The following is a 17,327-nucleotide window of genomic DNA, read 5'->3' on the forward strand; positions in this document are numbered from 1 at the left end:
TTTACCTAACACATCAGAACCACAATGAATTAAAATTAAATTAGCCTCGTTTTCTAAGGGGTAAAGATTTAATTTTTATTTAATAATGTTGGCATGTTTTCTCTGTCATTGTTTTTTCTTAAGGGGCAGTGTTTGTAGGGGCTTTTGTTTCGGTTTTTGTTTTTCTGTTTGCTTTGTTTTGGAGTTCTTTGTTAATAGACAAAGAGGTTCAGAGAGGCACAAAATAAAATGTCAACTTTGTTTTATTGCTACCTCTGAAATACAACTCGACACCAAGTTATTGCTGGTAATACTGTGCATGGGTAGAATGAGACCTGTTAAGGGGTTGAAAGGAAAAAAGTGGCAGCATAATACTGAATAGCTCCTGCTTTACCAACATGAATTTGGTAAATTTCCTTGGAAATGTGCCCTACAAGGTCCAAAAACTCCAATTAGGATGGAAAACTGGGAAAAAAAAATATATTCTCTTACTAGAATCAGAGAGAGAAAAAACATCAAATAAAAGGAAGAAATAACATCTAAATCCCAGCTTGCCTGGAAAACAAGCTTAGGCATTTCTAACACTGCAAACTTTTGGAACAGTCATCAAGTTGGTGGAAGTACATGGAACAACAAATTTAAATCTGCTTCCTCTGCTCTAATTTTAAAGGGAAGTGGAAATTCAACAGGTCCAGCTACTCCTATCCAAGAATGATCCGTGTTTTGTGGGAGTAACAATGCAAAGAAACTCGAATCTTACTTGTATTTGACATCGGAAACTCTCAGCAGAGTTGGGAAGTTTCAGTGGAACAAAAGCACCACACTTCCTGCAGTAACAAAATTTGACTCTGCAAAAGTCAGGAATTTTATTTACAAATCCATGGATGAGGAGGGGGATGACACCAGGAATACACTCCAGCTGAAAGCAAGGTTTTATTGGAAAAGGCAGGAAATCAAAGGGACAGTCTCTGTCCAGTTATGACCAGGCAACTATCCAGGAGTCAGAAAGAAAAGTGGGAACCTTGGACTGGGATAAGGCCTTCCAGTGGCTTCACTTCCTACTGGCTCTCTCCTTTTCGCCAACTACCTGCAAGAGGAAAAACAACAGGAATAAAGTCTCAAACAGGATGTCCTTGGTCCAGGCAGACTGAAATGCAGCTCCCAGCAAGGGAGGCCAGGCTGTGCCTCGGGGAGCTCCGGGAATCTGGGATTGCCCGTGGGATTAAAGGGCTGGAAAAGCACACCCACCTGCCAGGTTCAGTGCTGGGACAGAGCAAGGCCGGGGCTCGGGGGCAGCAGTTAGAGCGGGGACTGCAGGAGAACACCCCAAACCCGGGTTAAACATCCGGCACGACACGCAGCACGCTCCGGGAGAAACTCGGGTGGGAGAAGCCCCGGGATGCTCCACGTTCCTTGCCCTTGGCAGCTGTGCTGACCTCACCGTGCAGCTCCTACAAAATAGGAGAACTTATGGGAATCACCCAGAATCCATGGACTTCCAGTTATTAAGAACCACAGCTGCAGCGAAATGTGTACAAACTCTACTGCAAACCAGCAGGTCTGAGGAGACGCAGGGATTTATTCCAAAGGTGGCACACTGCTGTTACTGCTTTAAGCTCCTGACACTAGAGCATATTTGTACAATAAATTCATTATTGAAGCAGCTAAATAAAAAATAAGATTTTTTACAATAAAGCTGGCCAAAAAAGAGAGTCTCAAGATATAAGTCACACAGTTATTTTTAAAAAAAACCTTGTCTTTGGTGTGTATAACCTGCCATCCCCACATGTTTTCAGTCCTTCCCATTTATTTTTACCAAGCTGACAATTAAACCTTGTATAAAAAGCTCAAAAACAATCCAGGACAAGGCAGGTGTTTTCCCAAGTACCCTCAGTGTGGAGCTGTGTCAGCCACAAGTGTTTGCTCCCGCAGCCCAGCCCGGAGCAGGCTCCAGCTGCTGCCCAGGGGGGTTACCAAGGGACTCACTTGTTTGAAGCTGTAAATGCAGGTGGCCTGCACTGGAGTGCCAAAAAATGTGAAATATGTGACTCTCACCTTGAATAGCGATCGATCTTCTCAGGGGAGCCCCTCACCCAGGATGGGGGGCTCTGCCACGGATTTCATCCCTCTGCATCTGAAACAAAGTTCGGACAAAAGTCAGAGTGCTGCAGGATACCTTGACAGCTCCACACATCTTGTGGCAATCTAGGAATACCCTCTACAGTCTAACTACACCCCACATCACAAATTTCAAGCCCCCGGCACTATTACCCTCGTACCCCTACACCCAGACTGAGCATCAAGGCAGAGCAGCTCCCGGCCAAACACACGCCAACACCCGTGACACAGCACAGGACAAACGAGGGGACGCAACAGGGACAGAAAACTCTGGGCAAGAAGAATGACCCTGAGGGTCCAGAGAACTCGGAATGAGATGACCGAGGTGAGAAGGAAGGTGAGCTGGCCAGGCTCAGAGAACCCTGCAGGAACAAGATGCCATCGGGATGACTTATCCCAAGAAATGCAGAGATGGATGCCCGAGAACCCTACGGTCAGAATCCTCGACCTGTCTTTGCATTCTCACAAGACCTAACCCGCCGGAATGGATCAGGGCGGTGCACGGCTGTCAATACAGCTCAGAACAAGACCTGAAAAGGCATCGGACTGGATGCTTGTGAAGAGAGATGGATTCTGATGAGTGTCCGAGCAGCTGAGACAAAGGCACCTGGCTGAGGAGCACAGAGATCAGAAATGCTAAGACTGATGCCAGGAGTTTTGACAGGCCCCTGAAGGGCTAAGGGAAAAGACACGAAACACAAGACACCCAAAAGACACAGAGTGCACAACAGACACAACACACACCAGGACTGCTCTGCCCTGCACACCTCAGCACTGTGATCCAGAATGAGACTCTCCCTGGATGAAACCTAAGGGGTCACAGCTTAGACATCCCTGTCTTCAAACCTGACTCAAAAAACCTTGCTAGTGACCCCACACCCTTCTTTCATGCCCTCTATGGATCTGAGCTCTCCACTTATCTCTCAGATGTCTGGGGAGGTGAATCCACGCTGGGTCCCAAAGAAGGCCGCCTCTCCCTCAGGGAAATTCCTGCTGTAACCAGGCTGGTGTCTCCTTGTCAGCTACAATAAAGAGAACCAAACATGACCGTGTGCTCTTAGCAGCACATCAGCCAGAAACCAGCAATTCTGCTACTCACTGTCTCCTAAGCTTGCCCGTGTCCTCGGCCCCGTGCTTCAGCTGCGCTCAGAGGCCAACGCCGGCGTCGCAGGGTCTGCCTGGGTAAAGAGCAGACAAGGTGACGTGGCAGCGCTGGAACTTGAGGGGACCCTCCCTCCTTCTCCTCCCTGACTCACCTCAACTCCTCGCCCGTTATCCAAGACTACCTGGATGGGGCCTTCACAAGGAGAAGATCAAGGCTCCATCGCAGACTCCTGGAATGCTCCTGGAGGGCTCATGGGTGAGGTGACCCGGGTCTGTCGTCCGGTTGGTGAGAGGGGAGCTCGGCCTCCTGCGAGTGGACTCCCTAAAACACACAATAACAGAGGCTTAGAGTTGCACCAGCGAGTGAGGCTTGAACAATAGCAACTGCTTCTGTCCACCCATCGCTGCTCACCTCGCCCACGTCAGCTTGACTGCTGAGATCCGGCTTTACCACCTAAAAATAAAGACAAAGAACAGAGCTGTAACACGGCCACCATTTACACCTCCCCTGCAAACAGAAACAGGGACTGACCTTCTCAGGGGAGCCCCTCACCCAGGATGGGGGGCTCTGCCACAGATTTCAACTATCTGCATCTGAAACAAAGTTCAGACAAAAGTCAGAGTGCTGCAGGATACCTTGACAGCCCCAGACATCTTGTGGCAATCTAGGAATACCCTCTACAGCCCTACTACACCCCACATCACAAATTTCACGTCCCCAAGACTTGTCCTTTTACCCCTACACCCAGACTGAGCAGCAAGGCAGAGCAGCTCCAGGCCAAACACACACCAACACCCGTGACACAGCACAGGACAAACGAGGGGACACAACAGGGACAGAAAACTCTGGCAAGAAGAATGACCCTGAGGGTCCAGAGAACTATGAATGAGATGACCGAGGTGAGACTGAAGGTGAGCTGGCCAGGCTCAGAGAACCCTCTGCCTGTCTTTGCATTCTCACAAGACCTAACCCGCCGGAATGGATCAGGGCGGTGCACGGCTGTCGATACAGCTCAGAACAAGACCTGAAAAGGCATCGGACTGGATGCTTGTGAAGAGAGATGGATTCGGATGAGTGTCCGAGCAGCTGAGACAAAGGCACCTGGCTGAGGAGCACAGAGATCAGAAATGCTAAGACTGATGCCAGGGGTTTTGACAGGCCCCTGAAGGGCTAAGGGAAAAGACACGAAACACAAGACACCCAAAAGACACAGAATGCACAACAGACACAACACACCCTGGGGCTGCCCTGCCCTGCACACCTCAGCACTGTGATCCAAAATGAGACTCTCCCTGGATGAAACCTAAGGGGTCACAGCTTAGACATCCCTGTCTTCAAACCTGACTCAAAAAACCTTGCTAGTGACCCCACACTCTTCTTTCATGCCCTCTATGGATCTGAGCTCTCCACTTATCTCTCAGATGTCTGGGGAGGTGAATCCACGCCGGGTCCCAAAGAAGGCCGCCTCTCCCTCGGGGAAATTCCTGCTGTAACCAGGCTGGTGTCTCCTTGTCAGCTACAATAAAGAGAACCAAACATGACCGTGTGCTCTTAGCAGCACATCAGCCAGAAACCAGCAATTCTGCTACTCACTGTCTCCTAAGCTTGCCTGTGTCCTCGGCCCCGTGCTTCAGCTGCGCTCAGAGGCCAACGCCGGCGTCGCAGGGTCTGCCTGGGTAAAGAGCAGACAAGGTGACGTGGCAGCGCTGGAACTTGAGGGGACCCTCCCTCCTTCTCCTCCCTGACTCACCTCAACTCCTCGGCCGTTATCCAAGCCTACCTGGATGGGGCCTTCACAAGGAGAAGATCAAGGCTCCATCGCAGACTCCTGGAATGCTCCCGGAGGGCTCACGGGTGAGGTGACCCGGGTCTGTCGTCCGGTTGGTGAGAGGGGAGCTCGGCCTCCTGCGAGTGGACTCCCTAAAACACACAATAACGGAGGCTAAGTTACACCAGCAACTAAAACCTGAGCAAGAGCAACTGCTCCTGTCCACCCATCACTGCTCACTTTGCCCACGTCACTCTGACAGCTAAGATCCGGCTTCAGCTCCTAAAAATAAAGACAAAAAACAGAGCTGTAACACGGCCACCATTTACACCTCCCCTGCAAATCCAAACAATAACTGACCTTCTCAGGGGAGCCCCTCACCTAGGATGGGGGGCTCTGCCACAGATTTCATCCCTCTGCATCTGAAACAAAGTTCAGACAAAAGTCAGAGTGCTGCAGGATACCTTGACAGCTCCAGACATCTTGTGGCAATCTAGGAATACCCTCTACAGCCCTACTACACCCCACATCACAAATTTCACGTCCCCAAGACTTGTCCTTTTACCCCTACACCCAGACTGAGCAGCAAGGCAGAGCAGCTCCAGGCCAAACACACACCAACACCCGTGACACAGTACAGGACAAACAAGGGGACACAACAGGGACAGAAAACTCTGGCAAGAAGAATGACCCTGAGGGTCCAGAGAACTATGAATGAGATGACCGAGGTGAGATGGAAGGTGAGCTGGCCAGGCTCAGAGAATCCTCTGCCTGTCTTTGCATTCTCACAAGACCTAACCCGCCGGAATGGATCAGGGCGGTGCACGGCTGTCAATACAGCTCAGAACAAGACCTGAAAAGGCATCGGACTGGATGATGCTGAAGACAGATGGATTCTGATGAGTGTCCGAGCACCAAAGTCAAAAGCACCTGGCTGAGGAGCACAGAGATGGGAAATGCTAAGACTGATGCCAGGAGTTTTGATAGGCCCCTCGAAGGGCTAAGGGAAAAGACAGGAAACACAAGACGCCCAAAAGACACAGAGTGCACAACAGACACAACACACCCTGGGACTGCTCTGCCCTGCACATCTCAGCACTGTGATCCAGAATGAAACTTTCCCTTTGTCTAGTCTAAGGGGTCACATCTTGCACCCCTCCATCTCCAAACCTGACTCAAAAAATCCCTCCCGGTGACCCCTGCCTGGCACCCCGCTTTCATCCCCTCTATGGATCTGAGCCCTCCACTTATCTCTCAGATGTCTGGGGAGGTGAATCCACGCCGGGTCCCAAAGAAGGCCGCCTATGCCTCTGGGAAATTCCTCCTGTCACTTGCCTGCTGTCTCCTAGTCAGCTACAATAAAGAAAACCAAACATCAAAGCATAATCTTAGCTGCACATCAGCCAAAAACCAGCAGCTCTGCTACTCACCGTCTCTTAAGCAGGACCGGGTCCTCGGGCCCCGTGTGTGCTTCAGCTGAGCTCGGAGGCTGACGCTCGCAGCGCCAAAGCCTTAGAGGCATTACTGGCACCGAGCCCACCCACCGTGGCCTCCATTAGGGCTGTGAGCATCCCCGGTTAGAGCAGGACAGGAACGCAGGGTGGACATCCCCGGTGAACCTCAACCCTGTGGACTCGGCCCCACCACTGTCACTTCCTGCCTGGCCCTAGCTTAGGGTTACTGCCTGCACCTCTCAGGACTTCTGGCATTGCCTTGCCATTAGGATTGCTGCCTGCACCTGCTCTCAGGGAAACAGTGTTGGAAGCAGCACTGTGAGGACCGGGATACCTGTACTCTGACTTGTATCCTAGGCTGTACCCCTGATTTTCACTGTGTGTTCTCTAGTCCTTCAGTCCTTTACCTCAGCCTCTGTGTGTATCACTGTAACCTCCCCCCTTCTGAACCCTGCTTCTTCAGAGCCCTAGACCTTGCAGCCGGGGACGCTCTACACCGTTAGGGTCCCAAGAGCTGTCCCGCACGCAGGACAGGTACATCCACAGTTGTTCCCTGCCTACCCTAAGAAACGTGGCCCTGAGACAGGGCAGAGGCTGACAGAGCCGAACTCTTTGCGGTGGCAAAAGGCACGAAGCCTTACCAACCGCCGCCTCGAGAGGGAAATCAGGAGCACTTCCACCGGCTGCGGAGAGACAGGGAATCCCAGGGTGGGTGGGGCGGGAAACCCCCGTTATCCCCAGCCCTGCTGGATCCTGCTCCCCACTATCGCTTCCTGCCTGGCCCTAGCCTGACAGTGTCTGCACAGGTCAGAGCTTCTGGTGTGTTCCTGCACTAGGGCTGCTGCCTGCACCTGCTCTCAGGGGAAGTGTGCTGGTAGCAGTGCTGTGAGGGCCGCTACACCTGTACTCTGACTTGTATCCTAGCCTGTTCCCCTGGTTTTCACCGTGTGTCCTCTAGTCCTTGAGTCCTTTACCTCAGCCTCTGTGTGTGTGGCTACACCTCCCCCCTTCTAAACCCAACTTCTTTAGAGCCCTACACCTCGCAGCCAGGCCTTCTGGCATTGTCCTGCATAAGGGCTCCTGCCTGTACCCGCACTCAGGGAAACGGGCATGTCTTTAGGGCTACTCCTTCGGGTTTGGGTCGGGCTGGTACACCTGTACTCTCAATTGGCACATCTTGGACATCCCTATCTCCAAACCTGACTCAAAAACCCCTCCTGACAAGTCCTGACCCAGCACTCCACTTTCATCCCCTCTGTGGCTCTGAACCCTCCACTTATCTCTTGGATGTCTGGGGATGAGAATCCATGTCGGGTGCCACAGAAGGCTGCCTCGCCCTCTGGGAATTTCCTGCTGTCACCAGGCTGCTGTCTCTTATTCGGCTACAAGAAATAAAACAAACATCGATGTATGATCTCAGCAGATCTGTTGGCCAATCGGTCAGGGCGTAAGACAAGTGGACCACCTCAAACACACAAACAATAACATAAGCTGAAAAGTTACATCAGAAACACCACCACACTTAACTGCATAAATACATAAATTTTCAAACAGACAACCCCAAAAAAATTCCAGCAAAAAAAGCCAACTCTTATCACCCCCAGTCAAACTACTGAATATAATAAAAACAACCCCACGTCCAATCCCCTCAATAATACTCCAGAACATATACCCAGAGCGCCCCCAAAGTTAAAGACCTCCCGCTAGCCAAATAAAAAGGAAAAAGCCCATGTCTTGCAACCTATATTAATTCATTAACCTAAAACTTTAAAAACAAACATTAAAGTTTAAACCTTTAGACAACACTAGCACACCATAGACGCCAATCCCATCACTACATGCCAAACCAAAACTTATTTCAACCTTTTGTGCTGCTGCTGCTCGGCACAAAGGTTTGTCCCTCAGCACCTCCTGAAGTAATGTTCCACGCCCAAGGCCTCCCCCAGCCCCTGTGAGATGAACTCACCATCCTTCCATGAGCCTCACCTGGGAGCCCAGCATAAACCCCTCTCCTCCTGCAGCTCCGTGCCAAACTGAGCTCGGGCTCCCCTCTTAAAGCAGTGCTGGCAGGACCCGCCCCCTCGTTATCCTTTACAGCTTCCACCTGTCCCCTCATCAGTGTGACAGCTCTCACCTGGGGCTGCTCTGTCCCCTCATCAGTGTGACAGCTCTCACCTGGGGCTGCTCTGTCCCCTCAATCAGCCTGTGACAGCTCTCACCTGCAGCTGCTGCCAGTCCCTGCTGCTCATTTCCTGGACATTGCACTGTGTGCACTGACACGCTGGGGCACCGGGCTTTCCTTGCTGTGAATAAGGATCCCTCTTCTCCTGCACGTGCCCAAGGCTGAAACTGGGATTCCACCTCCTAAATTCCGTTTGTGTGAGGTTCACAATTCCTAAGGAAATTTCCCAGCAATCGTTACCCTTCATTTACATTTTCTCCTTTGGAATCATTACTACCTTGTCTTTCTGTGCAAGGGTTTCCAAACGTTCATTGGGAGTTCAGTAGCCGGGTTGGCTTGTTTATAACATAGCTGACAATCCCAGGCTCAATCCAAACACCCAGAGATACAGGGAAATATGGAGACAGTTTATAAATACTGCCCACCTCTGACCCTGAATTCTTCATCGCACATCCTTGGAGCAGATTTACTCCATCCTTTCTTCCCAGCAGCACCTCTCCAGCACAAATCTCACTTCTCACACCTGTTTCTTCCCACAAACCAAACAGAAATCTACTACAGGGCGAGGCGGGGAGGGGCGAGGCCGGTCTCGGCGCAGAGCCCCCGGGCCCTCAGGGCGGGCCGGGGGGACCGGAGCAGAGCCCGGGCCGGGTTGGAGCCGGAGCCGGTCTGAGGGCGGAGGCCCCGGGCCCTCAGCGCGGGCCGGGGGGCGGGGGCGGTTCCCGGGGCCCGCTGTCCAATCAGCACTGCCGATGCCTCAGCGAGCCCGCCAATCGCGGGGATTCAAAAGGGTGGCGGAAGTAGCTGCTGCTCTATGGGCTCGGTGAGGAACGCCCCGATGGGGTCCCGGCTCCGCCCTGAGCCCGCCCCGAGCCCGCCCCGGCTCCGCCCCGCGCTGCCCGGGATGGGGGCGGGACCATCGCCCGCGGCCCCGCCCCGCCCCTCACAGCTGAGCCGAGCCGAGGTTGCTCACGGCCCTGCGCGGGCCGGCTCGGCCGACTTCTTCTGCCCTAAGGCTTTTGTATTTCCCTCCATTTCCCCGGGCCGGAGGGCCGCGGGGGTGGCGTGTGGGCGCGGCGGAGAGCGGCGGGAACGTGCGGAGCGAGACAGGCGGCCGGCACGGCGGGCGCGGCGGGACCTCGGCAGAGAGAGGCGCCGCCGCCGCTGCCTGCCGGCGCGGGCCCGGCTCCCGCCCGCCCGCCCGCGGCGCCGCTGCGCCCCCATCCCGTGTCCGCACACCCGCAGACGCCGCGGAAAATCGCGCCCGGACGGCTCCGGGGTCCGGGTGGCGCGCGCAGGCAGCCGGCTGCCACGCGCCCGGGCTCCTTGCCTTTTTCCCTCCCTTTCGGCCCCGAGCTGCGGGCGGGCGGGCGGCAGCGCCGCCCCCGAGCTCACAATGCGGGGCTGCCACGCGCGTCGGGGACGGGCGGGGGGGACAGCTGCACTACCGCTCTTTGCCCACACGGTGGCAGCACTGCCACACGGCTCCGGCGGGACGGTCATGTAGGACAGCTGCACTACCGCTCTTTGCCCACAGGGTGGCAGCATTGCCGCACAGATCAGGCGGGACGGGCGGGAGGGACAGCTGCACTACCGCTCTTTGCCCACAGGGTGGCAGCATTGCCGCACAGATCAGGCGGGACGGGCGGGAGGGACAGCTGCACTACCGCTGTTTGCCCACACGGTGGCAGCATTGCCGCACAGATCGGGCGGGCCGGGCGGGGGGGAAGCTGCACTACCGCTCTCTGCCCACAGGGTGGCAGCACTGCCGCGCGGCGGCGCGGAGCGGAGCCATAAACGAACGTGCCCAGAAATGCCCTTCCGAACAGCCTCCGGAATAAATGGCCCAAAAGACCCCCGAGCACACCTGCGAGAGCCCTGCCAGCAACCAGACCGAAACAAAAAAGCCTTTAGTTTAGGCTCTATTCCAAAAATCCTCCCAAATCCCCACAAAATTACACAAATATCCCCCAATTCCCCCCCAAACTCCCCCCAAAAATCCCGCAAAAATTCCCCAAATGTCCCCAAAAAATCCCCCAAAATCCCCCAACGGTCCCCCCCAAATTCCGCAAAACTGCCGCAAAAAACCTTCCTAAAAATTCCCCAAAATCCCCTCGAAAATCCGCCGAAAAATCTGGTTGATCCGCCATCTTTTGTGTGGGTACCGTTAAGACCCCCCGCACCAGCTGCTCGCCCAGGCGCCTGAGTCAATAAAAAACCTGAACCCCCCCCGCAGCGCCGCCGAGCCCACAGCCCGTGTGCGCACACCTGGAAACGCCGCGGAAAATTGCGCCAGAGCGGCGCCGTGGTCGGGGTCGCGCGCAGGCAGTCAGGAAAACGCCGCTGGGGTCCTTGCCCCGTACCGCCATTTTGGCCGCCGTCTTTGGAAGGTCAAGAGCGTAGCGCCGAGCCGCCATCGTGAAAGTGGCGTCACCTGACTTCCGCCCTTCCTCGCTGCCATCTTGGTTGTGGGTGAAGCAATTTCCGGTTGTTCCGCCATCTTTTTTGTGGCACACTTAAGGCACCCCCAAGCTCCTCACACAGGCGCCTGACTAAATCGACTGTCTGAACACGGCCACGGCGCCGCTAAGCCCACAGCCCGTGTTCACACACCTGGAAACGCTGTGGAAAATCGTGCTTAGGCGGCGACGTGGTCGGGGTCGCGTGCAGGCAGTCGGGTGGACGCCGCTGAGGTCCTTGCCGCTTTTCCGCCATTTTGGCCGCCATCTTTGGAAGGTCAAGCGCGTCGCGCTGTGCCGCGACGCCATCTTTTTAGTGGCACACCTAAGGCGCCCCCCCCCCCGTGCTCCTCATAGAGGCACCTAACTGAATAAAACGCCTGAACACGGCCAATGCGCCGCTGAGCCCACAGCCCGTGTCCGCGCACCTGGAAACGCTGCGGAAAATTGTGTCCAGGTGGCACCGTGGTTGGGGTCGCGCGCAGGCAGTCGCCTGCCATGCACCCGGGGTTCCTGCATTTTTCCCGCCTATTTTCCCGCAAGCTTTACACTGTCGGGCGGCAGCACTGTCCCCGAGCTCACAGCCCAGGGCTGCCACGCGCATCGGGAACGGGCACGAGGGAGCGCGGCAGTACCGTTCTCTATCCACACGGTGGCAGCACGGCCGCACAGTTCGGCCCTGGGCTGCCGGGGGCAGCTGCAGTACCGCTCTCTGTCCACAGGATGGCAGCATTGCCGCACAGTCCGGCCCGGGGCTGCCGGGGGCAGCTGCAGTACCGCTCTCTGTCCACAGGATGGCAGCATTGCCGCACAGTCCGGCCCGGGGCTGCCGGGGGCAGCTGCAGTACCGCTCTCTGTCCACAGGATGGCAGCATTGCCGCACAGTCCGGCCCGGGGCTGCCGGGGGGCAGCTGCAGTACCGCTCTCTGTCCACACGGTGGCAGCACGGCCGCACAGTCCGGCCCGGGGCTGCCGGGGGGCAGCTGCAGTACCGCTCTCTGTCCACACGGTGGCAGCACGGCCGCACAGTCCGGCCCGGGGCTGCCGGGGGGCAGCTGCAGTACCGCTCTCTGTCCACAGGATGGCAGCATTGCCGCACAGTCCGGCCCGGGGCTGCCGGGGGGCAGCTGCAGTACCGCTCTCTGTCCACAGGATGGCAGCATTGCCGCACAGTCCGGCCCGGGGCTGCCGGGGGGCAGCTGCAGTACCGCTCTCTGTCCACACGGTGGCAGCATTGCCGCACAGTTCGGCCGGGGGCTGCCACGCGCGTAGGGGACAGGCAGAGAACAGAGGCCAAAAAGAACGGGGCCAAAAATGCCCTTCCAAAAATCCTCTCAAATAAATGCCCCAAAAGACCCCCAACCACAACTGCAAGAATTCTGCCTCTCACCAAATTCAAACCAAAAAAGCCTTTATGTTCCAATATTTTTTGTATTTATTATTTTTATATTTTATCATCACCCCTTAACTTTTATATTCATATCTATGCCTACTCTATATAATACACCTCACATGCAATAATAAGTATTATATCTATTTATATAATTGATAATTTTTGTATTTTATATCTCCTTTTTTGTTACTTATGTTTTTCTATTTTTGTATTTCTTTTTAAAATTTGTATTTGTTTATATTTTAAACTATCTGAATTAATTTACCTAACACATCAGAACCATAATGAATTGGAATTAAATGAGCCTGGTTTTCTAAGGGGTAAAGATTCAATTTTTATTTAATAATATTGGCATATTTTCTCTCTTTTTTCTTGGGGGGCGGTGTTTGTGGCGACTTTTGTTTTGGATTTTTTCTGTTTGCTTTGTTTCTGATTTCTTTGTTAATAAACAAGGAGGTGCAGAGTGCTACAAAATAAAATGTCAAATTTGTTTTATTGCTACCTCTGAAATACACCTCGACACCAAATTACTGCTGGTAATACTGTGCGTGGGTGGAATGAGACCTGTTAAGGGGTTGAAAGGAAAAAATGGCAGCATGGTGCTGATTGAACAGTCATGAAATTGGTGGAAGTTCATGGAATGATGATTTAAAATCTGCTTCCTCTGCTCTGATTTTAAAGGGAAGTGGGAATTCAACTCCTATCCAAGAATTATCTGTTTTGTGGGACTAACAATCCAAACGAACTCAAATCTTATTTGTATTGGACATCTGAAACTCTCAGCAGAGTTGGCAAGTTTCAATGGAACAAGAGAGCCACAATTCCTGAAATAACAAAATTTGACTCTGCAAAAGTCAGGAACTTTATTTACAAATCCATGGAGGAGGAGGAGGATGACACCAAGAACACACTCCAGCTGAAAGCAACGATTTATTGGAAAAGGCAGGAAATCAAACGGTCTCTGATAACGGTCAGGCAATTATCCAGGAGTCAGAGAGAAAAGTGGGAACCTTGGACTGGGATAAGGCCTTCCAGTGGCTTCGCTTCCTAGTGGCTCTCTCCTTTTTGCCCACAACCTGCAAGAGGAAAAACAACAGGAATAAAGTCTCAAACAGGATGTCCTTGGTCCAGGCAGACTGAGGTGCAGCTCCCAGGGAGGGAGGCCAGGCTGTGCCTCGGGGAGCTCCGGGAATCTGGGATTGCCCGTGGGATTAAAGGGCTGGAAAAGCACACCCACCTGCCAGGTTCAGTGCTGGGACAGAGCAAGGCCGGGGCTCAGGGGCAGCAGTTAGAGCGGGGACTGCAGGAGAACACCCCAAACCCGGGTTAAACATCCGGCACGACACGCAGCACGCTCCGGGAGAAACTCGGGTGGGAGAAGCCCCAGGATGCTCCACGTTCCTTGCCCTTGGCAGCTGTGCCAGGGCCTCCCTCAGAATGCTGACCTCACCGTGCAGCTCTTACAAAACTGGCAATCACCCAGAAATCCATGGATTTCCAGTTATTAAGAACCAAAGTAGCAGAAAAATGTACAAATAAAATTACTTACTTCATCACTGTACTGTCAACAGAAGTTTATGATATTTATACCATCTTTGCTAAACATTTGTTTTTTGAATGGGGGATCAAAGACTTCCAATAAGCAGCATATTTGTGGGTAAAACCTGGATCCCACCCCTGAAAGCCAACCAAGAACCTGGTTTAGACAGTGCAGAACCAACAGGCCATGAACTGGAGTTTGTTTTTAATATCTATATAAAAAATAATGAGCGATTTACAGGTCTTTCTCTAGTCAGAACCTCAGAAGTCTGTATAAAGGTGCTGTACAATATATAAACATTTACACCCAGTACATCCATACATTGCGTAGCATTCCAAGGCCACATGGCTAAGTCTGATACAGGAAGTACAGATATGAGGTCTATGGAAGGAGAAATCACACACAGGTAAGACATTATCAGGTCACATGAACATACAGAAAAATAGAGAGGAGTTGACGGCAGAGAGATCATTTCAGTGGGGCTAATTCATCTGGAATTAAAGGACTGGATTTCTCACTGTACTTGGTGGTCAGGCTGAGTCCACATAGCTCAACAGAAACCAACCTCTGGGAAAGAACACAGGGCAATATCTACACCAGCTACTTAATAGTATTAAATATTTCACAGTCATATTCCACCCAGGGAGTATTAGTATGTGCCATGCTACACAGCAAACCTGGTGTCAATGGCTCACCCGGTGTCAACCAGGTGAACATAGTTCAGAGCTGCTTTAAAGCCTTTTGAACTCCCAAAGTCTTACTTCAAAAGGTGTCGGAGCAGTCAGCTGTAGTTGTGAAGAACTGCACTCAGAACTGCCTCACTGTGCTTTGTTAGCCTTTAAAAATATTTAACGCTTCAAAGCCAAAACAAGATATTCACTTGCAAAGAGTAAATCATGTTTGCATTTTAGGTAAGTAAAGCTCAATCATCTACTCTTCTTTCTCCACCAAACTGGACCAAGGGTATCCTTTTACCACTTTTTGGCAGTCATTAAAAATCTCAGATGTCAGGAAATAATCACTAAAACTGTGAATAAATTAACACCCTTCCATTTCTGCTGTTCTTACAGCCATAGGAGTGATGTGTCAGTAGGCTCTGGTGGTAACATCCCTCTTTAAAATATCTCTGCCAGCCCAGACCATAGATGGTGTGTCTCCTGTATCCTGTTTGTCATCAACACTCCTTGATCACGCATTCATAGTATATAGGGGAGAGTTCTAAAATATACAGGCAAGAACTTCACTGACAGAGCTGCTGCGGCAGCTGAGTCTGTCCTAAGGTCAGTTCTGACCTTGACAAAAGGGAAAAAACCCAATTCCTAACTAGCATTAAATAATTGAAGATGGGACTTCAGTATCAGCTCCACACTGAGGCTGAGGGTGCCATGGTGCCACGAGTGAAACCAAAAGAAACTGTGTTATTTAACAGAACCCAGAATTTTCTTTCCTCTCACGGATGTTTGCAACCCAAAACCCTGTGAATGAATCAAGGAACTGAAGTGATTTTGTTGTGTCAGAAAAAGCAAAATTTACAAAATTATGTCAAATACCGTATTTAGCTACAGGGTTTTGTGTATGAACTGAGCAGCATCAGCAGTTCATTTGCTGCCCTGGAACTGACAGAACCACCTTGCCAGTGTTCTCCTGGACCCAGCAAGAACATGTGGTTTCCTGATGTAAACAAGCAACCTGCTCTAGAGAAAACACCCGGTTCAGCCCACACCTGCCTTATCTGTGACTGGAATCCACGTGGGAAGGGTTAGATTGACTGGCTACAGTGGATAGCTTGGCACAAGAACAGAAAGTGAGTCAGGATCACATCGGCAATAGAGGCATTAAATAACTTTGTTCAGAGTTCACAATACTCGGGGACGCTGCAGCAGTGCAACACTGGGAGCAGCAGACATAGTCTGCAAAGGGACACAGGAACAGCAGCTCATGGAAGGGTTTCACTGAAGCAATCTGAAAAAATCCTTCATGGAGCTTAGATAATTTAAGTACAAATCAAATACATCCCCCCTCTAACCAGTTTCTGAGGAAAAAAAAAAAAAAGACAATTGTGTGAGAAGAACCAATGCTTTAAATGACCCTTACTGGAAAATTGATCAAATCATGTTCTAAAAAACAGTGTCTGTCAGTCAGTCACACCCGTTTTCCAGGCACTCCTGCTGGGGTGCCTTTAGAGTCACTGGGGACTCTCCATGGCCCAGGAGTTATCAGTGTTTTCCTTACTGGAGAATACGTCTCAGTTTGGGAAGTTCCCTCTTTGGTTTCATTGGGCAGCTCCACCTGTCTCTCTCCATGGTGTCTGTTCAGTGTAAGAGCTTCCTGTGTTTCCACCCTCTGTTTCTCCGTGGAAAGCAGAGGGATATTGGAAAGGCTGGAGGTTTTGAATCTGCTGGAACCGGTGTGTCCAGAGCTGGACTTGGTTAATAAATCATCCTCAGAGGCATTTCTCCTGGAGTCCCTGAAGGGAAGGTTATGCCCATCAAACACTGGGTAATGGTGGCCTGTAGAACACCCTTCTGACTTTCCTGGGGTCTTCTGCTTCATTCCTTTCCTGGTGACTTCTGGTTTACCATTCCCACCTTTCAAGTGCTCAACAGTTTCCTTATCACCATAGGACGCTCTACCTTGGATCCTTCCCATCGTTTCTGTGCTTCCTGGCTTGCCGAGATGCCTTTGGGGACTTGCTGACCTTCCTCGATTTCCACTGGAAGACTCCTTTCTGTCATTATTTTTCATCCCTATTTCTGTGGTTTTACTCTCACTCCTGGAACTGTCAAATTTATGTGAGAAATTGTTTTTCTCAGGATCCCTTTTCCTGGGGCTGTGGAATCCCATGTGAGGGTATCCTTCAGCAGCCCCTGACTTTGCTGGACTGGCAGATTTGCCCCTTCTGGTCCCTGCTTCTGAACTACCTTTAGTGATTCCAAACCCAGGACTCGAGGGACATTCCCATCTGTTCTTTGTTCTCTGGGGAGAAGACTGAGGCTTCCTCTCACACTGGTTTTCAGTTAAAGTGCTTATCTTGTCAGGCACAGTGTTCTCTGCTTGTTCCAGTTCCTCAGACAGCTGAACTCTGGTTAAAGCTTCTCCTCGTACTGCTAAATAACACACTTCAGACGGGGAAGCCGAATGGGAAGATGAAGATAATAATGGTGACTGTTCTTCATATATTACATTTGATGAAGCGGGACTGTAGCTATCCCAATCACCTGGAAGCAAACAGCAAGAGATTTGATTAAATACAACAAAAGGTAATAATCAGCAAACTGCTGACTTCAATTCAAAACACACTACAGAGTGGCATATTTTAAAAGCTTGCT

The 17,327-nt window shown here is 51.8% G+C and overlaps 1 protein-coding gene and 1 long non-coding RNA gene across 5 annotated transcripts in view; both read right to left on the reverse strand.

Annotated features, from left to right (window-relative positions):
• Nucleotides 1-820: 820 nt before the first annotated feature.
• Nucleotides 821-7,238, reverse strand: LOC136301194 (uncharacterized). Of its 2 annotated transcripts, none has more exons than XR_010723809.1 (11): nt 5,352-7,238; nt 5,211-5,252; nt 4,983-5,122; nt 4,796-4,874; nt 3,734-4,718; nt 3,614-3,655; nt 3,354-3,523; nt 3,197-3,275; nt 2,035-3,119; nt 1,228-1,430; nt 821-1,066 (listed from the first exon to the last, which is right to left on the reverse strand). It is a non-coding gene; the product is annotated as an uncharacterized lncRNA (long non-coding RNA). The 2 variants fall into 2 exon arrangements; XR_010723808.1 differs by having other exon boundaries at nt 4,953-5,122.
• Nucleotides 7,239-14,185: 6,947 nt separating this feature from the next.
• Nucleotides 14,186-17,327, reverse strand: part of MAGI3 (membrane associated guanylate kinase, WW and PDZ domain containing 3) — a 54,724-nt gene continuing 51,582 nt past the window's right edge. For 2 of the 3 annotated variants that reach the window (XR_010723833.1, XM_066204222.1), the window contains one exon: nt 17,129-17,216. Coding sequence is in view for 1 of the 3 variants with exons in the window: in XM_066204221.1 (XP_066060318.1) it covers nt 16,141-17,216 (1,076 nt within the window). In the remaining 2 variants the exon portion in view is untranslated. Of the gene's footprint in view, nt 17,217-17,327 lie in introns of all 3 variants that reach the window. The other variant, XM_066204221.1, reaches the window with a different exon arrangement.

Source organism: Chamaea fasciata, unplaced genomic scaffold (assembly GCF_029207755.1).
Source record: "Chamaea fasciata isolate MVZ Bird 193981 ecotype frontalis unplaced genomic scaffold, bChaFas1.0.hap1 SCAF_25, whole genome shotgun sequence".
Lineage (NCBI taxonomy): Eukaryota > Metazoa > Chordata > Aves > Passeriformes > Sylviidae > Chamaea > Chamaea fasciata.